At 39.3% G+C, this 26,336-nt stretch overlaps 2 protein-coding genes across 3 annotated transcripts; both read left to right on the top strand.

The window, feature by feature from the left end:
- Nucleotides 1–4,850: 4,850 nt before the first annotated feature.
- On the top strand, nucleotides 4,851–8,353 carry LOC116704526 (transcription factor Sox-10). The gene is made up of 4 exons (XM_032540093.1): nucleotides 4,851–5,000; nucleotides 5,352–6,036; nucleotides 6,433–6,704; nucleotides 6,858–8,353. The coding sequence occupies exons 2-4, from the start codon at nucleotides 5,597–5,599 to the stop codon at nucleotides 7,643–7,645; spliced, it is 1,500 nt and encodes a 499-aa protein (XP_032395984.1). The 5' UTR covers nucleotides 4,851–5,000; nucleotides 5,352–5,596; the 3' UTR covers nucleotides 7,646–8,353.
- Nucleotides 8,354–11,250: 2,897 nt separating this feature from the next.
- rnaseh2a (ribonuclease H2, subunit A) lies at nucleotides 11,251–14,366 on the top strand. Of its 2 annotated transcripts, none has more exons than XM_032500537.1 (9): nucleotides 11,251–11,334; nucleotides 11,637–11,772; nucleotides 11,952–12,023; nucleotides 12,222–12,348; nucleotides 12,449–12,536; nucleotides 12,759–12,896; nucleotides 13,092–13,179; nucleotides 13,365–13,488; nucleotides 13,716–14,366. In XM_032500537.1, the coding sequence occupies exons 2-9, from the start codon at nucleotides 11,646–11,648 to the stop codon at nucleotides 13,867–13,869; spliced, it is 918 nt and encodes a 305-aa protein (XP_032356428.1). In that variant the 5' UTR covers nucleotides 11,251–11,334; nucleotides 11,637–11,645; the 3' UTR covers nucleotides 13,870–14,366. The 2 variants fall into 2 exon arrangements, with proteins under 2 accessions (XP_032356428.1, XP_032356437.1); XM_032500546.1 differs by having other exon boundaries at nucleotides 11,268–11,334; nucleotides 11,641–11,772.
- The last annotated feature ends 11,970 nt before the right edge of the window (nucleotides 14,367–26,336 follow it).

Raw genomic sequence — 26,336 nt, forward strand, 5'->3', positions numbered from 1 at the left:
CTCTCTCTCTCTCTCTCACACACACACACACACACACACTATCTGCATATTTCTGTTTTTCCTTCTCTTGCCTTTTCTCTCCATCCATCGTCAGATTTCAGGAATTTCCCCTGGGGGTTGTTCAAGTATTAAGGCCAAAGCAGAAAGGGCGTTCTCTTTTTTTCTTTCCTCTTCTATTTTTCTTTGTCCTTCCGCCACCTGATCACCTAATTTTCTATCTGAAAACATCAACACTATAAAATATTTTTCAGTAAACTGGAATTCGTCCCTTAAGTCGACTCAATTTCATTTAAATCACACATGAAAAATGGCCGTCCATGACTAAGCGTGCACCTGAAGGCTGACTCTTTGACCTCCCTGCTGATCATGAGACCTTGTCCTCCCATCTTCTCCCCTCTCTCCCCCAGGAGCCGCAGGAAACTGGCTTCTTGTGACCGAGTGGTCTGTGCAGCCATGGCGAGGCCCATTACAGCAGTCACATGGCAGGTTAGCACAGGAACTGATGCAACCATGTGAGCTCTATTTTCTAACAAGTTAAAGCTGCCTGAAGGCTCATGGTAGTTTCACATAGGACATACAAAAGGTCTGAAAATGCACAGCAAGTTTAGATTCCATGCAAAATGCAAGATTACTGTCATTTTATCGGTAGGCTAAATAAGAAATGAATTAGCTGAAAGAACCATACAGGTGATATGTCTTTGATTAAATTTGGGTGACAGGTGGACTATCCATAATGTGTTTGATTTCCTGTAAAACAAGTTGGCTACATTATCTTAAACATGAGCTTGAAATTAGATGATAGCTTTTGAACTCTGAGACAATGATCACTAACATGTGCAACCGGTCAATGTCTTAAAAAATCTTTGAAGTTTATAACTATAGAAAAAGATTCTTTAAACTTCTAAAGCACACAAAGAACACAAATAGGAGCAAAAACACCAGTTTGATTGTCAAAGTCTGATATTAAAGCATATGATTTATGTGAGGGCAGCGGGAGAAATATAGCCTTAAGGTTATTAAATAAATGAATGAATTGATTACGCCCTTATATTAAATCAGTGCTGGGTGCTCATATTATTACTACAGGCATTGTGGGTTCAACTGAAGGAGTTCGACACTTTTCATTTAAACTTGTAATTTTTCTCAAATAGTCAAATTGTTTTCACTGAACATCTACAATACAAATAGGCAGACTATTTATTTAAAACTGCAAAGTATGGAAATATAAAGTAATTTGAAACAAAAATATTGTTAAGACAAATAGGCCTATCTAAAATGTTCAGACACAATTCACTAGATAAACATTAGGCCTATTTTCCAGGCTGAAGAGCAAAAGACCTGCAGGCTAACAAGGAGGAAGTGACAGTAATATCACGAAACCACATACAGTATTTATCAAAACAAACATCTTCAAAGATTAATTGAGATTGTCTTAGAGCAACTTAAGTATAACATGAAGACTTCACAAGTGTTTAGCAAGTTTCTGAGGCATGAGACAAAGTGATTGAAGAATGGACCATAAACGCACCACTGAGAAGTTCACCTCTATCTTTGGATTTCATTCGTTAAAAGAAGAATCACAGAGTAATTTAATGAGTAAAAAAAGGTATTTTAAAGATAATGGGTATAGGACTTCATCAAATATCGGACAATAGCCAATTTTAAAAGCCACTTTATTTTCTACTGTGTGTTCGATTATTACACATTTTAATAATGTATGCAGGCCACGCTAATAATATAGGCCTATACACACCTTTTGTTTTTTTACAAACGCTTTTAAGAAGTTCATTTGATTATTTCGTCTCAGTTCCAAACATTTGATCTTTTTTTTTAACACACATAGGCTTAATCATGAAAAAAGAAAATTTGGCCTGAATACATAATGTTATGTTTTTCAGTAGCCTAACTAAAGATACTTTTGTAGGATTCAAAATTTCTAAATATCCTTTTTCAAACATTTTCTTTAATTTACAACATATAATAAATTGTAATTGTAAAATACAAAGCAGAAATTGTTCAGCAAAAATACTGTGACCACCACGAAAAATAAATGTTTAATGAGGCGATAAGAAATAATGACGTCGCAGAATTATTGAGGTCATTACGAAGTCACTACATTGTAATAATAGTTTATAGCAATAAAGACACGGTACCTTATGTTATTAAGAAGTTGCGGAATAGGACCTTTATCGTATCTTAGGTAAGTAGGGCTATTTTTTATTTATTTTTCTCGGTATCCAATTGATTAAATGCAATATTTAATGGAATGTTTAAATTATTACATTTTCCGCCACACTGAAGCAATAGCCTAGAACCCATCTTGCTCCGTCGACCAGACTCGCCGGGGGGGCATCCAGCTGCCCTTACTAAACTCTTACTAACTCTAACTGAGCTTCTTCCAGCCCTCTAATCTGTACAAACCTGCTGAACACGCCGCAGAACGACGCGCACATTTTAAACACTCTTTCCTGCAAAACAATACTCCTCATATCAACCGGTACAGACAAAATCACTCACTTCACGAGCCTTGGAGGCCTCACGCAGGATCCCTGTGGTGCTGGTTCATCAGTGGGGTGCAGCATGGAGGTGTCCCCCCCCCCACCATCACGCACCCACACACCCCCTACCCCCACCTCCATCACCAACCCATCACCCCCTCATCCCCAAACACAAGCCTCCCATCATCAGCACCCCCGAGGCCCAGATCCAGGTGCTGTAGAGAATATTTTGGGACAGAAAAGTGTCGGAACGGCAGAAACAGAGAGATCCATGTGTCCCGTCTGCTGCTGAGTATATTCTATGTGTGCGCGACTGGTGTCTATGCTCGGACATAAAGGGGGAAAGACGCACACATCGCTCTCTGTTATCAATTTTTTCCATGTTTGCAGCACAAAACTGCTTTTTGTTCCCCATTTTTCGTTTACAAGGGTTAATGGATAGAGGATTGGGCGTTAGATCACATGGCTACAATTCACCTGAGATGAAGACAAAGAGAGCAAAGAGAGGAGAGAGAGAGGGAGAAAACCGAGAGTCAGGCTCAACATGAGAGGCAACGGACACACAGGAGTTATTGTTGCATTCATTTTCTGTGTGTGTATGTGTGTGTGTGTGTGTGTGTGTGTGTGTGTGTGTGTGTGTGTGTGTGTGTGTGTGTGTTGTTGTGTTTGCGTGCGTGTGTCCGGGTGCGCATCAGATGCTCGATCCTCTTCCTTCGCATCAGGCCAAGTTTTAACGGCACAAATCATGGCCTACAAGCATGTAAAAAGCAACGTTTTCACTGCTGCAGTCTTTACCACAAAAACATGACGAAGGACAGTAAAAAAAAGTCGAGAGGGATTTATTATTTAATTAATTTAAGAAATTTGTTTAAGAAAAGCAGCCAATTTACTGTTGCTACTGCTGCTTTATTTATCTGTTAATTCTAGTTCTATTTGAATTAAATAATTCCACATCCGTCTGCATTTCAAATGTAGCCTAATAACAACCAGAAAGTTCAAGTTAATCAATTCTTCCAAGTTAAACTGTGATTTCTAAAACACTTCAGCAAACGTGTGACATTTAAGCATCACATTGTTTGCCATTTGACTTAATATAAACAATAAAGTCTTGCCGCAACATTACCTGTCACTCAATTATTCATTTTGTATCTGTGTGACATTATCATTGTGGGCGTAGTTGAAAGTACAACAGACTGGTTGCCATGCGTTGAGGACTCTATAAAACACAGCTTTCAAGTTGATTATAAAATGGCTAGCTATAATACACATTACATTGTAATACTCATTTAAAAATGAAAACAACACGTCATCTTTGCTTTTCTTGGATGAGCACTGTCCAGTGAAAAGTCTCGATGTAAAGGTGGATGCTTTTCTGAGAATGACATTGTATAATCACCTTATAATTCAAGAGTGTACAGTAGGCTGTGGCTCAAGATGTTAAAGCTGTAATTTAGAGTTTGGTTGTTCACATGTGATGAAGGACGTCAAAATGTTAAATCATCATTGATTTTCAGAATAAATGATTTGCATCGTTTCACAAGAACATACCTTGACATAACGGGTTTGTCAAGTTTGTCATTTGCCAAAAAGTGGCCCTCTTTTTGCTGTAATCGTCATACCCTTTCTGACTAAAAACCTTTGTAAAAATTGCATTGAGGATTTGATTCATCTTGCTGGCAGGCCAGAGTGTGTAACTGTGTAATGATAATGTACTTTACATTTAATTTGGAAAGATCATAATTTAAAAGATAATTCTGTGGTCAGATAGAAAAATAGATTATTAATTTATTGACAACATTGATCACCAACCCATAGCCTTTCCTACCTGATTAATTATTATTTATTTATAAGGCTACATTTTCTTTAAAAAAAACAAGATCTATTAGTGTACTTAACTTAGTGTATCTCTCTGATAAGTTTTACAAGATTGTATGTGTTAGTATAAAGATTTTAACTCAAAATTGCATTATTCATTACCAGTATCAAACTGAATCCGGTTAAATCAGAGCAGAACTTTTGATTTTGATTTTTTTTTTTTGAAGAACGTGACCACAGGAGGCAATAACTCTCCTCATGATTGTTTATTTGTTTGATATAACATGTCAACACGTCCAACAAGGCTGGCCTTCTCCTGCCTCTAAATGGGCGCACTGTAGAGTCATTTAAGCCACTCCGATGTAAAAATCTCACCTCTTTTCTGTTGGAAATGTTGCAGTGATGGACAGACGGGCATTAACAGTGTGTTGCTCCCGTCCAATCACAGACCAGCGGGATAATTAGGGGACCAATCCGAGTGCGGCGAGGTGCTGGGGGGAGGGGCTGGCGGTGTGCTGGAATGCTGCCTCTCTGGGAATGTTTTCCACTTTCAATCACTTTTTTTTTCTCCCAGTCCTCCTCACAAGGCGCTCTTTAAGCTCCGGTGTTGCCACACAGAGCAGCCATTCATCGGCTCTACAGTCAGCCACACACACTCCCATGTTGAACCACTGGACATCTAAATTGGTAAGTTATGTAATTTTTTTAAATATTTTTTTTGTGATAAAAGGAAATATATTTCACATCGGTGCCATGTTTGTGCCAGTTGTATTTTTTTTTATTGGAAGAGGTTTAGCAATAATTAGGCTTTGATTAAAAAAACTAAACAAAAAAAGCTGTATGGATGTGATGTTTTCCGTCCAAATAGCATTATCATTATTAGGCCATGATGACTGCGCTAACTCACATAACCTGTTCAGTTTTTAGTGCATCTAATAGGCTTATACATTACCTCTATTAGCCTTATACATTGCCAGAATTTGTGTATTAATGAGTGAATTACTTAATGGTTTCTGTTATACTTCATATGGTTTGTAGGTGTAGGCTAACTGCTTTTGCTGAAACGGATTTCCAGGCGACGAAGGACAGGATTTGGACACCTTTACGCGGCACTATGGCTTTGCCCGAGAAGAGTCAGCAATAACTGGGATCTTCGTAGACTCCAGACATCTTATTAAATTTAACGAATCAATTACACTGAATCGTTTGAACTCTCTCTAAAAACAATTTTGCATTCGCGGGTTTTCTTGCCATCAGTTGAAAGGTTGTTGTTTTTTTTAAAAATGTCCGGAGAGGAGCACAGCCTGTCCGAGGCGGAACTGAGTCCGGGAGGGTCAGACGACGGTCACTCACTGTCACCGACTCAACCCGGAGCACCAACCCGCCAGGACTCACCTCTGACCGGGCCGCCGCAGCAGCTGACCTCGCTCTGTGTCGCGGATGGCAGCGAGGAGGATGGAGGCGATACAGCCAAATCGGAGATTGAGGACGATCGCTTCCCGATCGGCATAAGGGAGGCGGTCAGTCAGGTGCTGGACGGATACGACTGGACTCTTGTGCCTATGCCGGTGCGCGTCAACAACGGAAACAAAGCTAAGCCCCACGTAAAGAGGCCCATGAACGCTTTCATGGTGTGGGCGCAAGCGGCGAGGAGGAAATTGGCCGACCAGTACCCTCACCTGCACAACGCGGAGCTCAGCAAGACCCTGGGCAAACTGTGGAGGTTTGTATGGGTGATTGTTCCAGAAAAGAACAGTGTGGCCATACAGTGGCACATTTCCTGTGTCGCCTGTGCGTAAAGGATAAGTGGATGCGCAGAAGTTAAACTTGAATGTGAAAAGTGGGCAAATTATAAGATCAAGCTGTTGATTATAAACAAGGAAAAAAACTAAATCAACTTGGTGTTTTGTTGTTGTGTCCCTTTAATTTAATGTAGCCTACTCTGTGTAATGTGTAGCCTACTGAATACTATCATAAATAGGCGAGTTTTACCCTCCTTATCCTCTGCGCACACGATTGAACACGTTTTATTATTTTCAGACATATTCTAAGTAAATACTTTAACATTAATTTAGAAGGTCTGCAAGACTAAAATCACTCCTTGTTTTTCTCCCCCCAGGCTGCTGAACGAGAGCGACAAGAGGCCATTCATCGAGGAGGCGGAGAGGCTGAGAAAACAGCACAAGAAGGACTACCCGGAGTACAAGTACCAGCCACGAAGACGCAAAAACGGTAAACTAGCTACTGCTAGTGAGTCTGATAGCCAGGGGGAAGGGGAGGCCAGCCACTCCCAGTCACACTACAAGACCCTTCATCTGGATCACAATGGCGGGGCTGGTTCTCCCCTGGGTGACCTGCACCACCACCACCATCACCACCACCATCCTGCTGGTAGGAGTCTGGACACAATAATCATAATTTACATTTGGACACTTCAAGATATGTTTTGTCAAAAAAGGATGACTATAAACATTTAGATCACACACATTTTGACCTAAATAAAAAAGTAACACTTCATGTTGTCCCCTCTTGTCTTTCCTCTAGGTCAGGGTCACAGCCCACCCACGCCCCCCACCACCCCAAAGACAGAGCTCCAGTCTGGGAAACTGTCAGATGCCAAGAGGGAAGGGGGAGCAGGAGCGGCTGGAGGATCAGGGGGTTCCAGGGGAGCTCTCGGGGTGGGAGCTGAAGGAGGATCTGGTGGTCCGTCATCATCAAGTGCTAAACCCCACATCGACTTTGGCACCATGGACATCGGCGAGATAAGCCACGAGGTGATGTCCAACATTGAGCCGTTTGACGTAAATGAGTTTGACCAATACCTTCCACCAAATGGCCACCCGCAGAGTGGAACCGGAGTGTCAGCAGCTGGATCCTCTGCCTCGTCATACGCCTATGCACTGGCTGCTGCCAGCGGGCACTCCGCGTGGCTCTCCAAACAGCAGCAGCAGCCTCAAGCCTCTCCGTCTTCCTCCGACCCCTCCAAGGCCCAGATCAAGAGTGAGTCTGTGGCCGGGAGCCACTACGCAGAGGCCTCGTCCTCTCCCTCGTCAGGCACCCATGTCACCTACACCCCGCTCAGCCTCCCACATTATGGCTCCGCTTTCCCTTCGCTGGCCTCTAGGGCTCAGTTCGAGTATGCAGAGCACCAGGCCCCTGGGGCGTACTATGCCCACTCCAGCCAGGCCCCAGGGCTGTACTCAGCCTTCTCCTACATGGGCCCTACACAGAGGCCTCTGTACACTACCATAGGAGACCCCTCCAGCGTGGCCCCCTCTCACAGCCCCACGCACTGGGAGCAGCCTGTTTACACCACACTCACAAGACCTTGAGGGAGACCAGCTGAGCAGAGGGAATATATGGGAAATGTGTGAGTGGATCTGTGTGTGTGTACATGTATGTGTGTGTGTGTGTGTGTGTGTGTGTGTGTGTGTGCCCGTGCCATATTGATGTTATATTAGAGGTTTTTACTTTTTTAGTCAACATAATGCAAGATGCATCCACGGGGCCTTACACAGTTAAAAACAGCCACAAATTCACACAATATAAAGTGTGAAAGATGGATGGGTCAACTGCCAATCAATTAAATAAACCTTAACAAATGTGTGCCATCATAAATGTATAAGTTGGGATGTACAGCAAGTTTTTATACAAGAGGTAAACGAGTGAGACACTGAGAGTGAACAGATGTTGCATTGATGAGTGACTCTGATTTGACCCAGACAAGACAGGTTCAGACATAATCAGATTTGATTAACCAAACTAAAGCAGATGTTTTTTGATGTTATTGTGTTATTTTATATGAGTAGTAAGTTTATTGTCATTGTTGATATCCTCGGGTGTAACTTTATTGTGACTGATTTGATATTACACTAATAGCCTACATCTGCACCACTGCTTTGGGAAAAGCATGTTTTGTTTTCAGTAAGATGTTCCCTGGGGTTGTTTTTCTTCGTGGCCAGAAAAGGAAAGTTGCAACCTTTTTTTGTTTGTAGATAGCACCCTCTGTATTTCTGTTCTTTAATTACATTGACGTCACTGAACTGAAGAATTAAGCATTTAAGGGGAAATAGGAAAAAGAGAGGGAAAGAGAGCTCTTAAAGATGTATTTCAGCCTAACACTTAGTCTTGGACACATACCTCAACTCTATTCATTTTGTGCCAATTGCAAAGGAGAAATACAACACTGGATACCTTATCAAATAATGCCGAAGGTATTCAAAAAATTTCGAGCAGTAAACCTCTGCGTCAGTCTTCCTTTTTTGCTTTTTAAGTGCCTAACATTTTGCTAATTCGCATCTGATTTTTCCAATAATGGAGTTAAAATCTATAAGTACAAATTCTCAACCAAATCTCTTTAGATAATTGGCCAGCTTTGGGTCCTACTTAAGGATTAGAATCACATGTACGACAGCTCTGCACTGCATGTAGGCCAAAAGCATGTTTTTGTCTCTACAGGGTTTTTTCCTACATTTTGCTCAAATAGCCCTCTTCAGCAATGTGAATAATGGTCATTACCACAGGCTTCACTTTTATTATGTGACGCATACTTTGTCATTTTATACTGACCCTCTTACCATGTAGTTATTATTTTTATGTAAGTAATAATGCATTGTGTCACACCTTTGCTTCTTCCATTTTGTATAATTCTGGTTAGTTTTTTAAAGTGTTTGCTATATTCACTTAAGTATTTTGCTTCCATACAAGAAAAGCAATGTTGAAATGTTATTGTTGTCATCTATTAAATGAATTTATTTATAAAAAAAAAAAATCCTGTTTCAGTGTTATTTATGCAGCAGCAATGGTCATAAGATTACACAAAGAGAATGAAGTGAATGGTGAAAAAAATTAATCAACACCACTCTGCTGACGTGTAAACTGTAATAACAACACAATCAGTGCACCACCAACCTAAGCTGTTTAGTGTGTTTGTGTGTGTGGTAGGCTAAAATTGACTACTAATTCCCCACATTTAATCGGCTGGTGACTGCGTGTTACTGTGTAAGACAAAGAGAGCCATTCAGCGAGGGAGAGGGACAGAAAGAGAGCAAAGAGGTGGGTGTAAAGGGCCAGAAGCAAGGCTTACACTTGGACTTTTGTACATGGCTTTCCTTTCACTCTACCCTCTCCTCTCCACCTGAGGCTCCCTCTCTGCCTCCACACTTAGCTGCTGTTTAAACCCATTCAGTGGGCATCGGAAATCAGAGCGTCAAGTTCATTGTAGTGGGTTTTTATGTGAGGGAGATGTGAAACAAAGATGAGGAAACAAAAAATCCAAGATGAGGGGTGAGAGAGAGCTGCAATTCATTTTAGTAGAAAAGGAAAGGTTATTCACAGAGCAAACCAATGCAAATCTGTTCACTTTCACCATAACTTACATAAGCTTCACTTTAAAAAATGGTTGCACTCTTGACACTTTGATTGATTCAACCAATCAGGTGATTCACAGACATTGATAGAATCATGTTGCACGCACAGAAAGAAAAAAAAGAAAATGGTGTTGGAGCTGAAACTAATCAGAAAACAAATATCAAACAGGGCAATAGTAGACCAGCTGTGGTTCCAGCTTTAGGCCTCAGCCCTGCCTCCCCTCAAAAAACAGAAACAAACATTGATTTGCATAAAACAGATAAAACAGCAAGAAAGGAAATATTAGAGAATGAAACATTTATGTATGATTACTACTAATCTCTATTGTCATTAGGGGCATAACGATACATTGATCTGGATCAATATATTGATTCAATGATCCTCGATACGACGTGTGAAAGAGCTCAGTAATAAAATTGTCAAATCACATTTAAATTTTTTGAGTTGATATGAATGTAGCTGTGTTAAATGGGCCTCTCATATTGATCACAGACTCCTGAGTGGAATTGAGTCGCAATCACATCATGACAGACTTTAAGAAATCAACATATATTGTTGTAACATTGTCCAAAGAATCTATACAATATCGTATTGTGATAAAACTTGTGATTACACCCCTAATTGTCATGTGGGCATGTATGACGGACCATAAGGTTTTGAATCTGGGGAAATTTCAACATGAGAAGTTAACAAGGATGCAAAATGCACCCAAAATACACCAAGGACAGGGGGTTTTCAGGAGTAGAAAAAAGGTCAACAGTATGCGCCACATAGAATAGGTTTGCATCATCTGAAAGCTGGGAACTTGAAGATAAATTTGAGATGCATTTTTTGCCTTACCAAAATTAAGCCTGACTTTGGAGTGTTATTTAACTACCACCATCCTGACAAGCTCGCATTTCTAGTTAGCAAATTTCATGTGACACCAGTATCATCACTCTAGCTTTTTTATCAGGTCAATAAGAAGTTTTAATACTATCTGTCTCTGATGAATAAATACAATACAAAAAATAGAAATAAGGTAAAACGAATGATAATAATAATCAATGTGGCTGTTAATTTGCACAATCACTGTAAATTTAGGTAAAATTCTATTTGATAACTTTGTCTTACTTTAGGCTACTTTAACTCCTCTACATTCCAGATTGAATTATTGTCCACTTTACTCTATTGTTATTTTTACTATTATTTGACAGCTATAGTTACTTTTTTCTTATTTTTTACTTACTTTATGTAGATTAGGATTTAACATAAAAAACAAAGAGTCGTTTTTTAAAATGCACAGTTCAGATGTATCTAATCAACATCGAGCTGTAAACTGTTGTTCACATTTTAATGCATCACCAACAGCTATTACATAATATAATGTATAAAACACACACTATAAAAGGGGGTATTGTATATAATCAATACTTTGACTTTAAGTAGACTATATTTAGATGAAAACACTTTAACGGTAGGCTATCTACTTTTACTGTTTTGAACGACTTTTACCAAAGCTTTTACATGTGAGAATTGGTACTCCTGACCAACTGGTGGCGCTAATGCACCAACAAATGTAAAGGCGAAGAAGAGGAAGGAGCATGTGACGTCATTCCAGGGGCGCCAATTTTCTGCAGAACACAGAAGCACAACAGGAAGTTTCTGAAAGGTGCTGCTTTACTGTTTTATCGCAAAAGCCTAAACTACTCGTTTTAACAGATTGTTGTTCTGCTAAAAATGTCAGTTTGAGTAGTTAGCATTGAGACTAGCAGTCAGCTAACGTTAACGTTTGAGTTCGTAAGCATCATAATACAGGAACTGTTTATTTTACAAGAGCTGGAGCGTCTGTGTTTTAGAAATATGTGTAGCTAACATGGCAGATTGTTACATTGAGTAACGTTAAGACGTAAACATGTTGAAGTATTTAATGGGTGTTCTCTTTCTTTTTTTTTTGGCTGTTTTTTTTTTTTTTTAGCTGTCATGGACCTTAGTCCCTTTGAAACAGATAACTCGGTCAGCTGCCGACTGTCCTCTGAGATCCCTGATGTCTGCCGGACTGAGGACTGCTGTTTGGGCATTGACGAGGCCGGAAGGGGGCCTGTGCTGGGTATGCTGTTATTTAGTTTTTCCCTAACCTAAAACTCAGTGTTTTAATAAGACTGCATCCTTACATCTTCTGTTGCAGTCATTCATTACTCATCATGGAGATACTGATTGTGTTGTATGTATTGTATTACCGCATTGTGTGGCATGGCATATTTACAGTGTTTATGCTTTGTGATCCAGGGCCCATGGTGTATGGAATATGTTTCTGTCCAGTTTCCAAAAAGCAGGAGCTGAAGGAATCGAAAGTGGCAGGTAATCCTGTTGGCCTAGATCTGTCCAAGGATGTTGCAGTCTTTCTCAGCGAGATGCTTTAAACTCATGCTCACTGCAATCTTAATGACAAAATGTGAAGTTTGTCAATTTGTCTTTTTAAAAAAAAAAATACTTTATTCAATAAATTAGTATAATAAGCAAAACATCTTTTGATGCATTTTGTTATTCCCTTATCAGATTCAAAGACTCTTTCAGAGGCAGAAAGAGAGAATCTTTTCCGAAAACTGGATGAAGCCAAAAGTTATTTAGGCTGGGCTTTGCAGATTCTCTCACCAAACACCATCTCCACCAGTATGTTGCAAAGGTATGGGGCATACACAGCACTATGTGCACAGACTGTTTAAAAAAAAAAAAAAAAGAAGAAGAAGATATTCACACCCTGCCAAAATGTCTGCTTTTGTTAGGACAAAGTACAACCTGAACGCTCTTTCACACGATACAGCAATTGGTCTAATACAGTATGCCTTGGACAGTGGAGTACAGCTCACAGAGGTATGAAAACAAGTCATGTGAATATAAAGGTGCACACCTAATGCTTTTGTTGGATTGTGTCTGTGAATTCTGTGCTATTCACATGCTGCACAGTGCTGAAAGTCAAAAATACATCAACTAATTCAAGATGGAAACTTTTAACATTAGACTCAATCATCTTTTTTCTTTGCTATTTTCTGTCTTACTTGGCCTGCCCTCCTCAACCTCCCTGGTTTTCTGCAGGTATTTGTGGACACAGTTGGCCCGGCAGAGAAGTATGAAGAAAAACTTTCAAAGCTGTTCCCAGGTATAAAGGTGACTGTGAGGCCAAAGGCCGACTCCCTCTTCCCCATCGTCAGTGCAGCCAGTATCTGTGCGAAGGTTAGTGACCACCAACCGCCTGGATCTCTGTTCATAGTTGTCATGACATCTTGCATGGGTGTCCTAGTTACTTCAGTGGTTGTTAATTCAGGATCCTAGAGCTAACAATTGCTGCTGCTGCTGAATAGCTCTGTATCTACATTTTAGGCTTTGTTCAAAGTCAATGGTTTTGCTGATGCTATTTGCTGATGTCAGGTGGCCAGGGATCGTGTTGTAAAGGGCTGGAAGTTTGCAGAGGACCTGGGAGAGGTGGATGCAGACTATGGCTCAGGATATCCCAATGGTAACCGAAACCATTAACCGCTATTATAATCCATGACATCCATGTTTTAGAAATAATTAATATATTTAATGAAGTCAACATTTGAGTGCACTTATCCAAATAACCTATTAAACGGCATTTATTTTTTAAATTCTGTCATTGCTAATGTTACCTAAACAAGAAAAAAATTATCTTTGCATTTTCAGACCCCAAGACTAAAGCGTGGCTGCTCAAGTACCTGGACCCAGTGTTCGGTTACCCTCAGTTTGTGCGATTTAGCTGGAGCACTGCCCAAACCCTGATGGACAACAAGGGTGTGACTGTACACTGGTAAAGAGCCTTCAAACTGTGTGTGTGTGTGTGTGTGTGTGTGTGTGTGTGTGTGTGTGTGTGTGTGTGTGTGTGTCTGTGTGTCTGTGTGTCTGTGTGTCTGTCTGTCTGTCTTAAATGGGATTTAAGACAGACATTAAGCATGACCTGTGAAAATCCTTTTGCGTTCAGGAGAAGACCTAACCACAGTGTAAAAATCAGTCTTATTTTGTCAAATCTGTCCTCAGGGACGATGACGACGAGGATGGGGAGAAGGCGGCCGAGCGACAGAACAACCGGTCCATGTTGGCCTACTTCAGTGCATCAGCTGGAGGTAACGACCAAAACCCAACACACCGCTTCTTTACTGAGCGGAGGCTGAGGAGCCTCGACACACTCTGAAGATAACACAGTAGAGGACACACACATATAGGAAATCCTAAGCTCTGTGAGATTTTCACGTCTAGCCCAAACAGTGAGTCTTGGGCACGGATGTGGACTTTGATGAAACCTTGCAGACATTTTATGTTTGTATCACCAATGTAGACGTAAATGAAGATTATTCTTTATTTGGCCTTTTTGTACCTGTTTTTTTATATATTAAATAATGTTTAAAACTCATGTTTTGCTTCCCAAGAGCCTTTGTTTTAAAATTTCTACACCATAGTTGCAAAGGAAGGAAAAAGGCATTGTTTAGTTATTGTTGCAATCTTTAATGCTAATACTGCCCTCTGGTGGCAATATGACAAAATGTACCAGAAGTTTGATAGGCGTGTTCAACATGAACCATTGTGGGTCCTAACACAACCACCTACTGATGGCTGACATAGACAAATGCTACATACCACAATATGACAACTGCAGAGTGAAAACCACTCCACAGCTTTTTCCACATACACTGAAATCATAATCACTCATCATGTATATCACATTATTTAGGCTGCAGTACTGCATAAGGATCATGGCTTATTATCTATGTGTCGGATAATACCCAGGAGAGTTTTGATGCATGTACCAAAATGAGGAATATGAACATGTTACTAAAAAAACTATTTTTTTCATTTAACAAAAGAAGTTGTCATATGTTAAACATGCTTTGTCTAAAAACAAACCATACAAGATTTAAGCCTCGGCTAAATAACATAGTCCCCCCCGTGCCCACGTGTTTAAAAAGTAAATGTACCTGTGTCCATCATGGGTGTGCAGGGAGGTGTGTTCAGGTGAAATATTTGCATATTGCTATCTAGCGGCAGAAGAAAGTGATTGCACCATTGACCAACAGAAACCTATTCTAAAGTCAGTTCCGTAGCATTTCATTGAATTTTAACAGCGCATTAGTAAAATGTGCCTAGGATCATGCACAGCGCGCACATTTCTTGTTACACACACACACTGGGAAGTGCAGCAGCACACACGCATGCAAAAGATTAAAAATAAAAATATTACGGTGCAAATCCGCCGTCATAATAGCAATGCGCCAAAATACAAACTCGTCTGGCTTTTAAAGGGAGTGGGAGATGACACTCTGATTGGTTTATTGCATGTTACACCCAAAACACCTACGAATTAAAGAAGACACTAAGTACAACCCTTTTGAACCTGGTGCACGGAACCTTTTTCCACCGTCAAGCTAGCAGAAGTGGATTTGGTCCCACCCTAAACCTGCGCCATTCACTACACGCAGTGCACTTAAATCGTTAAAATAGGACCCATAGTCTTAAATTCTGATTCAAATCAGAAATCTAATCAAAGCATAATTTAAGAGTAACACTCTGAATAAACGTTTAATGCCATCTTTTTAAAACCCTTGTAGTGGTCGGCACCAAAAAAATTTAAGGTTCGAAACCCTTCCTGGGAGGAAAACTGGGAATTTTTGCTTTTCTCATAAATAATAAATACAGGTTTGTTTTTATTCTACTTGAGTTATTGTTGTGCACATGACTAATAAATTACCTTGAACCTAATTTTAGCTTGCATTATGTTTCTTAACGTAACATGTTTAATAACTATCCCTGAACCAGCACAAACATTTTAAACTGAAATCTCTCTTATGTTCTGTTCTCTGGATTCTACCCACCACAAGTCTAAGAACTGGAAGATAGTAGATAGGTCAAATGGTATTACTGCATACTGTTCCCCTCTTTAAATACAGCAGAGTAATCTGTTTTTACCCAACAAAGAACATTTGGCATTACAGAGATCTTGAGATGTTTACTAAGCTACCCAGCTTTCCTGTTGTCAATCCGACTCGCATCCGTGGAGTGCTTCATCCTCAATTGACTCCGCAGCTTCACACATACACAAGTACATATACAGCATCACATTTTGCTACGGGAACACAAAAAGGCAGCTGGCTAAGAAGGTGTGTCCATATCATCAGAAAAATAAATACTTCATTGACTCGTCTAACAAAAAGTTAACAAAAAAAATGAAGGCATGTCCATCTGTCCACTGTCACTATTTGGATTTGTGTCTGGACTCTTGCATCCTCTTCCCACAGTTCATAGCTAAAGTGGAGATTGCAAACGAGGACAGGATCATAATTGAGCTCCCCACAAAATGAGATGATGCTCCTCTGAAGTTTGATCTCAGGCCTTTCCTGGAAAAAGTTTCTCTGTTGAATGCTGCTGTGGCGGTCACAGTCTGACCCACAGGCTCCATGGTTCTAGATGTTGCTTGGACGTACGGAGGCTGAAGGCAAAGTCCACAAACTCGTCTTGGGAGCTTGGATGTTTGGTCTGCTTCAGTCTCAGCCGGTGTCTGGGCCTTTCTGTCCTGACCAACACGTCACAGGGCTTGATCTGTTGTGCTCCTTCTGATTGCTTTCTTGATGATTTACGTCCATTTATAACCTCCCCAAGCTCCTCATCTAATCCCTCTAAATCGCCCGGTCTACTGCTGCGTCAGTGGGATTAAAAGTAGTCAACCCATGCCTGAGGATCAAGGTGACGACTGGCTTTCAGTGAATAACTGTCTGTAAACATATAATTAGGAAACTGTCATCTACAACTCCTGTACTTTTATAAACAAGTACTGCTCCTTCCCTGAGAAAAGAAGATCGATCAATGATCCAGTTTGATTCGTAGTGAAGAAGAGTACATCTGGTTAAGAAACCGTATGGGACAACTATTCAATAACATCCTCATTTAGCCAACAGCATTACACATTTTTATCTTTAGCCCAGATCTTTATGCTCCTTGCAGATTTGTTAAAGTGACATATATTCTGTATATACTAGTAGTATCTCCAACTACGTTTAGGGAGGCAGATGGGAAGATAATGTAGGATGGAATGCCTCAAATTAACAGAGACTAGAGTTGAAACAGGGAGTACAGTCTCAGCAACTAATCTGTTATCCAACTGATAATGGATTAACCTTCTAAACTGTTTACAACGTAAAAATGCAAAACATTTTCTGATTCAAGACACCGGAAATTTGGGATTGGTGATTGTCATTATGTTATAGCCTAAAGTTAAACAATTAAGCGATTTTACAAAAAATAACCTTATTAAAAAAATCATCACAAACCATCATATGCTTCAACTATATTTAAACCACAGCTTTATAATTTATCTATACTATTTGTATTATCTATGACACAGAGTGTGTTCAATTCTTTGAAACCAGCAAATCATATGTATTGGAAATGCTGTGTTATTGGCAAAAGAACCTTTCCATCAACATTTCCATCTATTCACTTAAAAAAACATCCTGTACTGTCAGCTGTAGCATAATTATCTATACATAGATTTTAGCACCAAGGAGAGCTTCTCCTCACTGTGAACCAGGTCACAGGGGGTCAGCAGGTGTCTAATCCCTGAGGTTGTCACACATAGTCCCAGTTTATTTTCATGGCGTCTCTTTAATGTGCTAAATGGATTGCTCCGGTTCTTTTCCACTCTTGACTTTGAACGCTTTCATGAATTAATGTGTAACGACGATACTGTATTGGTAGTGTGGGAGGTTTCAATTATGAGTCAGAAAAAAAGTACACAAAATAAATATTTGTGGCATATTGGAGTTATGTGTTCTCATATAACTTTTTGTTTTTCCTTTAAGGCCTGTCTGTACTCTCTGAGTTGTGTGTAGAAATCTTATTTGACTCGTTAGACAAGCAAAACGGCACAAATTTATTAGCTTTTAGACTGACAATAGTGTTCAAGCACTAATTGCACAGTAAAGTTATAATTGATATCAGGACTAATACTTAGGTTAGAAATGCAAAAGTGATTAGCTTACAGAAATAGCATGTTTTTTTTTTAAGAAAAAATCAGTAATAGGGATTTTATTTTTAGAGATTAAAAAGTTTTTATGAGACCATGTACTACTGTCCAAAAATACACACTATTTGTAAAATTGTTTATTGTGCAGGATATAACCTTTAGATAATTAACTTGAAAAAGTCAAGATAATGTTGCTGATTATGTTCTCATTCAGTAGAAAATCAAAGACAATCTGCCATCTTATAAAATGTCTTCAGTGTAAGTGACCTTTAAGGATTTCTTCATTAAACAGCAGAAACGTTTGCTAGGCGTTACATGCTGGTGTCGTCAGTGATTCTTTAACATGAAATTGTCCTGGGTACAAATTTCAAGATCATTCGGCCATTTCCTCACAAGTCATCAGTTTTATTATGATGTGTCATGTGTTTATGTGTTACTACATGTGTGTATTCCCACGGCTTTTGTTGCATTCTTCTTATCTGTGGATCAGCAGTGTTTCCCTGGTTTCCACTGACTTTGTTGTGCCCGGCCTTCAGATTCATTTATCTCAGTCAAGCTCCCTTAGGTGCCCTGGAATTATTCTCAATACAAGTCTTCATTTAATTGAAATAGCAGATCTTTTCCACATGGTGTCCCTATTGCCTCAAAATGAAAACTGCTCTATTTAACAGCCATATGAACATTTTAGTACATAAGTAGAAGAATTTTGGGTTGCAATTGAACAAGCTCACATTAACTTGAAAAAAAAAGAAAAAGACAATAAAATTCTACAATGCAACATAGCCAAGAAAATATAAAAGGTGCTTATCATGCTACATGCAAACTGGTGTGAAAGCATCTGTACTGCAGCTGTGAAGTTGATAACCACAATTTCATTGTATTACATCTTTCTTGTGTTGCTGCCATAGACTGTATGGCTGCTGCCAGTTGATGCTTGTATTTCTTCCGATTCATTTTAGTGCAAAACATGCATCCTGCATATTTTACTGGAGCAAACATTTGTTGTTTGCTAGGGCAAAGGTTCAAATATGAGGTCTAGAACAATGCCAGAAAAATATACTTACATATAAGTCAATGTGTTGCCCCTAATGTGACAAACCTTTTGTATAATTAGACCACGACCATGGAGCTAGATAAATAAATCAGGGGATCAACCATGAATGTTTTTGCCAAACCCCCCCCGGGGATTAATAAAGTCATTCTTCAAATGTCAACCTGCTGGTGGATTAGCAAAAGTGTGGACTGAATGTGAAATTAGTTTGATTGCTCCTTGTGCCAGAGAAAAGTACAAACTATTACCAGCAAAATAATTTCACATAAGACTTACAACACAGTGATCTATCTCGTAAACATACTCATGAATAAAAGTTAAAAGAATAAACTACATAACAATTACCTAAAATGTTGCATTAGCAACACATTAGCGTCACACAGCTATTGTAATGGCCAAACAAAAAAGCTACAATAAAACAAATTGTACCAACAAATAATGATCCAAGAAAGGAATTTGAGATGCCAGTTAATATATGCTTGGTCACAGGTTTGACAAAATGGTGGATGCGACTGTGCCAGAAGGTGTTGCTATAGCAACAGAATGTTGAACTGAGAACAGAATTCACAGTACATACTTTATACGCTTAAGTTTCATACAGATCCAAACCTACAGGTCAGATCATGCGGAAAAAGCCCTCACGATGATTAATGTGACAAACTCTTGAGAGTACTTCCATCCTTCCACTTCCATTAAAATAAATATATAATACATGCAAGCAGAAATAGCGTTCTATCTTTACAGTTATAACAAGGACAGAAACCCACTTAACCAATCAAGCTGCATTTACATTATCTCTGTATCTTAAACTCCTTACCCTCTTTTCTCCATCTTTGTTGGGTTTATGTATGTATGATGAGGCACCCCCGAGACCGCTGATGGTATGGTGTTTTATTTAGAGAAGCTCGTCTTCCCAGACTCGGCTTTTAGCACAGCTGTAGTCATTGACCCACTTCTGCACAGACAGGGTTAGAAATGAGGAGTAGATGGGAGCTGAGAGGAGGAAAAAGGAAGTGTTTTAGGGAGCAGATTTGCAGTATAAGGAAAGTTAATGGCTGTAGGGGGAGTGTTAGGGATAAAGGATTAGGAGCTGTTGACAAATAGGTAATTGAACATAGGTAAATTGTTCATACCTTAGCAGGAATAGTTGTAGTAGTTATGGTCCAATATAGACGTTTTTCACAGCAGACATTTTGACTTCTAAAAGGATGGAAAGCACAATGATTTCAGGGCCTTGGTAATGTGCATGCACTCAATGGCACTCAGAGTCAACATTAATATTAATTTAACATGTGCTTTATCTGCTTCTGCAAGTCAAGGGGTTTGTGGAGTGTGAATCATGGCTACCGAGTTTGTGTACTGAATGTAATGCTGTTTTATTAGATCACTGAAATGAGTAAACATAATGTACACAACATCATGTTGCTAATACAACTTACAGATGCTAAACAATGTAAACACAATCACAAATACAAACACTGCACCATCATGCCAAACTATATTGAGTTTTCCCAATATAGTTTTGCATGATGTTTGTTTTTTAAATATCACTAGATTAGTCAGTGGCCAGAAAATGTAAAATGCAACAATTTTGATGACCAATTTTGAGTAATCATAATTTAAAATGGCAAAACCTTCACCGGTTTCAGCATCTCCGTGATGGGTTGTATGGGCTGCGTTGACAAATATACACTACCGTTCAAAAGTTTGGGGTCACATTGAAATGTCTGATGTTTGACAGAAAAGCACTGTACTTTTCAATGAAGATAACCTTAAACTAGTCTTAACTTTGAAGAAATACACTCTATACATTGCTAATGTGGTAATGACTATTCTAGCTGCAAAAGTCTGGTTTTTGGTGCAATATCTACATAGGGTGTGTAGAGCCCCATTTCCAGCAATATCACTCCAGTGTTCTAATGGTACAATGTGTTTGCTCATTGGCTTAGAAGGCTAATTGATGATTAGAAAACCCTTGTGCAATCATGTTCACACATCTGAAAACAGTTTAGGTCGTTACAGAAGCTACAAAAGACCTTCCTTTGAGCAGATTGAGTTTCTGGAGCATCACATTGTGGGGTCAATTAAACGCTCAAAATGGCCAGAAAAAGAGAACTTTCTCTGAAACTGACAGTCTATTCTTGTCCGTGAAGGCTATTCCATGCGAGACATTCGAAGAAATTGAAGATTTCCTACAACGGTGTGTACTACTCCCTTCAGAGGACAGCACAAACAGGCTCTAACCAGAGTAGAAAAAGAAGTGGGAGGCGCGTTGCACAACTGAGCAAGAAGATAAGTAAATTAGAGTCTCTAGTTTGAGAAAACAGACGCCTCACAGGTCCCCAACGGCATCTTTATTAAATAGTACAAAACACCCGTGTCAACTCTACAGTGAAGAGGCGGCTGCGGGATTCTGGGCTTCAGGGCAGAGTGGCAAAGAAAAAGCCATATCTGAGACTGGCCATAAAAGATTAAGATGGGCAAAAGAACACAGACATTGGACAGAGGAGACTGGAAAAAAGTGTTGTGGACGGATGAATCCAAAATGAGGTGTTGGATCACAAAGAGAACGTTGTGAGACGCAGAACAAATGAAAGATGCTGGAAGAATGCCTGACGCCATCTGTTAAGCATGGTGGAGGTAATGATGGTCTGGGGGTGCTTTAGTGCTGGTAAGGTGGGAGATTATACAGGGTAAAAGATATCTGATAAGGAAGGCTATCACTCCATTTTGCAACGCCATGCCCTACCCAGTGGACAGCGCTTGATTGGAGCCAATTTCATCTACAACAGGACAATGACCCTAAAACACCTCCAAATGTGCAAGAAACTATTAGAGCAGAAGCAGGCAGCTGGTATTCTATCGGTAATGGAGTGGCCAGCGCAGTCACCAGATCTGAACCCCATTGAGCTGTTCTGGAAGCGTGGGGTGCAATTTCTCCAGATTACCTCAACAAATTAACAGCTAGAATGCCAAAGGTCTGCAATGCTGTAATTGCTGCAAATGGAGGATTCTTTGACGAAAGCAAAGTTTGATGTAAAAAAAAAAATCTTATTTCAAATACAAATCATTATTTCTAACCTTGTCAATGTCTTGACTCTATTTTCTATTCATTTCACAACGTACGGTGGTGAATAAGTGTGACTTTTCAGGAAAACACAAAATTGTTTGGGTGACCCCAAACTTTTGAACGGTAGTGTAGATAAAAGTTTTGACAAAGCCTTGACAGCGTATGTGGGGAATAATATTAGTAAATTTGTGTAACTTTGCTATCCTGTGTGAATGCGCCGCAATCACATGATATGCCCTGGTAATACTAGTCCTGTGCGAATTGGGAAATGTTTCAATTGAAAAAACAATCTCTACAGAAAATAATTGCTAGTTGCAGCTATGGCCTCAAAATAACCACAGAGTTAAATCAACACCTCTCTGACACAAAATAACATTGCTTGGACTGGATTAAATTAAGTTTTCCAGGTGTTTTATGTTATTTTGTAAATTTAAAAATGCACGCACGCACGCACGCACACACTTTCTCTCTCTCTCTCTCTCTCAGACACAGACACAGACACACACACACAGACACACACACACACACACACACACACACACACACACACACACACACAGCAGATGTGAATGCAGGGGGAGGCACTTGCAGTCTATGAAGACATGTGAGCTGACGTGGCTCTTGTGAGACAGGCTTACCAGAGAGGGAAATGGGATCGCGCAAACTGCAGGCATATCCCAAATCCCTGTCCTGCCAAGCTTTTTGGCTGCAGAGAGCTGACCCCCCTGTCACCTCCCTTGGGGCATCCTTTGAAAAAGGGTGACATCATTTTTTGGTGCTTTTTTTGCACAGAGCAGTATGAAAAGTCTTTGTCTGTTGAAACTGTGCCCCGTAAGGTTTCTACGCAGCGGCTTCCTGCCCCCTCCCCAAATCTCACAGCACCTAATGAACAAAAAAGATGTAAAATTCATGTGCATTCATTAATTATTTAATATTAATAAGAAACGCAGCATAGGCTAAATGTGCTACAGACGTCAGACAAGCTGGTAACTGGGTCACTCCCCAGAAACATTATTCACCTGCTGTCACCAATGCACACATGTAGCCTGGGTCCCAGATTTTTCTAATGCACTCTTTAGTATTAGATCAGTATGAGCTTTAAAAAGGCCAATGCCAATATGATAGGATTTACGTTTAATTTGTATACATTTGACCGAGTTCCCCGGCACATATTACTGTAGGTAGGTGGACAAGCTTTGTAAACAGTCATTAGACACTGAAACATTTAATAAAACTTTCAAATTATATTACTAGAGGGTTTTAGTGTAGTGTCACAAACAATTTCAGCATAGTCGTTTGAAATCTCACTCAATCATTTCCAGATTAACATCATCTGATTATTGCAAGAATGTGTGGACTACTGCAATAATTAATATATTTACATGTATCCTTATAAGGAAATGATAATTTCATGAAAGCACAACAATAGAGTCTTATAACAATTATTCCTGGCTTAATTCAAGTGTGGGGCACTCCACTGAATTTACACATATTGTACATTTAAAGATAATTCGTCTCAAGAAGCACTACTCAGACTGTGAAAAGAGTGTCATAATATCCTTTGTGGCTCTGGAGGGAGCTTTGAAAGAAGGGGCTATTCAGGATATCCCCCTTTAGACACTACTGAGTGCCATCATGGGAAATGAAGGATCCAGTGGTTTTGGAAATTGATTCATATTAAAAGTTAGGATAGCTTGGCCACTGATGCTTCTATTTTGACCATAGTGTTTTTCTCTTTAGTGAGCTCTCTACATTTATAGAAATACAATACTAAATTGCTGGAGTAATCCTTTATATGAGGAAACTGTCCAGACCTGTAAATACTTGATGATTGAGATTTCATGTGAAAACAGATGCCATTTGAGAAAAATCATATGTACTGTCTACTTAAAGTAATCCCTACACCCTTTGTCAAAAGTACAAGAACTGACTGCAGTGTTCTAAAAGGATTTGCAAAACAGAGATCCCTCACACAGCTTAGATGTGATACTAAACAAATGGCAAAAGGCATATGATATTATCATTCATCATGACTTTTTTATGCCTGTAAAAAAACTGGTTTTATTCCAGAAGTCAACACTTGTGGGTAATTGAGGTTAAGGGGATTTTTAGAAGTTGTTTGGAAATAAAAACCTAATATTGGTGCCAAAGTGTTACTGTGACCTTTGCTTTATTGAGCCATAGAGCTGAAACGTCATTAATTGATTAGTGGATAAACATAAAATGAATTATTAATAATTTTAATAATAATTTAATAAGAATTATCACCCTCTATAACAATATAAACAAAAACATATTGGGTTTTGTAAAACTGTGATGTGATTTACTAATTTCTTGAAATTTTATAGATTACGAGATTATTGCAATAGTCTTGAAAAAGTAATGTGCAGATTAATTGTCTAAAAACACAGCAGTCTTCTTTTTTAACAAAACATATGCTGCTGTTATGCCATTAGATGAGTGCGTTCTCTTTGGGTGGTTGAGAGTGGGAGACGTCAAGTGGTTGTGGGGGAAGGGGAGGAAGGGGGGGGGTTGAACCCAGAGTGATCTGGGGGTGCGAGGGACTAAAGCCTGCCAGCTCCTTCTGCTCTGAGAGAAAAGGGAACATTAAGACCATCCTCCTTAAAGCCACCAAGTCTTCCTCTTGTCTCCTGCTGTGCCAAAAAGCTGGAGCAGCCGGCCTCTTGTTTGTTTTTCTCTCCACATTGATCCGTCCCCTCAGCCAGCTTTGACCAACTCAGTTTTCTTGCTTTCTTTCTTGTGAGAATGTTAACAGTGAAACATGGGCGCATGGGTAGCTCAGTTGGTAGAGCGAGTGCCCATATATAGAGGTTTACTCCTCGATGCAGCAGCCGCGGGTTCAACTCCGACCTGTGACCCTTTGCTGCATGCCGTTCCCCATCTCTCTCCCCTTTCATGTCTTCAGCTGTCCTGTCAAAATGGAGGCCTCAAGTGCCCAAAGAAGAATTATGTAAAAAAACAACAACAGTGAAACATCATCTTGACAAACTCACCACATTGTATGAACATGGTGATGGACTTTGACCCGTTTCAGTAGATTCAGTGATAACTACTGCTTAGTGATGCCTTTTCCTATAGTATTGATCAGGGAATGCATTCATTTTATTGACAATACATCTACAAACTCAGTGGGGACGGGACGGTTCAGTTTGAATGAATATCAGACCTCCAGAAGACATGCAAATTTCAGTTAATATGTAAACAGCACTCAAGATCTTTCTCTTTAAAATCACCATGTTGGGAATCTGTTTCTATGCCAGTGTTCATTCATTAACATTTGGATCAGGGATGCAAGTTACTGAAGGGTGAGGAGCTGTGAAATGTTATGTGGCAGTGAATCCCATGTGTGACAGGTGTGAATGCTGAATAATGCATGAACCTTGGTGCCATTTTTCATTGGAATAGCAACAGAAGCAAGACGGCATGCTGTGCTGACTGTTAATTCAGACACACGTATAGTGTATGGGCATAAACACATTTTGACAAAACACCTTGAAGTAACTAAGTAACTCTTTATGCAAGTATTCTGCAAAGGAACCGGGTTCAGGTTAGATTGGGTGCCAAGTTAGCAGTATTTGTCAACCCCATGCATGGGGCGAGTGCTGCATAGAAATTTCAACCAGCTGTTTGTTGATGTACTTTGTGAGAGAGCCATATGGAAAAAATATTTTGAAAAAAATAGTTGCAACTATTTTCATAATCAAGTGATTGCAAAAAAAGAAAGAAAAGCCAACCACACACTGTTCCAACTTCCATTTCTCTGTTTTATATCATGTCTTTGGGTTTTGGTTGGTTGATCAAACAATCTGAAGACATCATATTGGGTTCTGGGATTTTGTTATGGCACTTTTTGTATTATTTTCTGACATTTTGTAGATCAAACAACTAATCCACAAATAAAAAACATCAACGTCATCAATAAAAACGGTTGCTGAATAAAATAATCAGTCATGAATGACGGGTTTTGACTCATCCAGTTAATTAAAAATGTGACAATTTATGAAGGTAGTTGATCAGATTGATGCAAAAATCCCAGAGAAATTGATATAGAAATTGATATAGCCATCAAACAGTGTTTATTTACAGGATGGCTCAACACAATGGCCTAGAACAACTATATATATATATATATATATATATATATATATATATATATATATATATATATATATATATATATATATATATATACCACAATGTAAATGGTACAGTTGACAAATTTGTATCATCTCATATTAGCGGTGCAACTAACAATTATTTTCATTATCAATTAATCTGCCATTCCTTTTTTTGATGAATCGTTTGGTCTGTGAAATGTCAATAATAGTGAGGCACAAATTCACAGAGCCCAATTGGGACATTTTCTAATTTTTTCTCAGACCAAAAGTCAACAAAGATATTAAATTGAGGCTATTTGATATGACAAACTCTAACAGCAAATCCCTGTAATTTGAGATGCTGTTAACTGTAGCTTTTTCACCACTTCTTTTTACCTAAAAAAAA

This window comes from Etheostoma spectabile, chromosome 2, assembly GCF_008692095.1.
Source record: "Etheostoma spectabile isolate EspeVRDwgs_2016 chromosome 2, UIUC_Espe_1.0, whole genome shotgun sequence".
In the NCBI taxonomy this organism is placed as follows: Eukaryota; Metazoa; Chordata; class Actinopteri; order Perciformes; family Percidae; genus Etheostoma; species Etheostoma spectabile.

Bases quoted from the DNA above. Each gene is read 5' to 3' on its own strand.
- LOC116704526 (XM_032540093.1), top strand. From the start codon at position 5,597: ATGTCCGGAGAGGAGCACAGCCTGTCCGAGGCGGAACTGAGTCCGGGA. The intron at 6,037-6,432 runs GTTTGTATGGGT...TTCTCCCCCCAG, and splicing joins ACCCTGGGCAAACTGTGGAG to GCTGCTGAACGAGAGCGACA. The intron at 6,705-6,857 runs GTAGGAGTCTGG...TCTTTCCTCTAG, and splicing joins TCACCACCACCATCCTGCTG to GTCAGGGTCACAGCCCACCC.
- rnaseh2a (XM_032500537.1), top strand. From the start codon at position 11,646: ATGGACCTTAGTCCCTTTGAAACAGATAACTCGGTCAGCTGCCGACTG. The intron at 12,349-12,448 runs GTATGGGGCATA...TGCTTTTGTTAG, and splicing joins TCCACCAGTATGTTGCAAAG to GACAAAGTACAACCTGAACG. The intron at 13,489-13,715 runs GTAAAGAGCCTT...ATCTGTCCTCAG, and splicing joins AAGGGTGTGACTGTACACTG to GGACGATGACGACGAGGATG.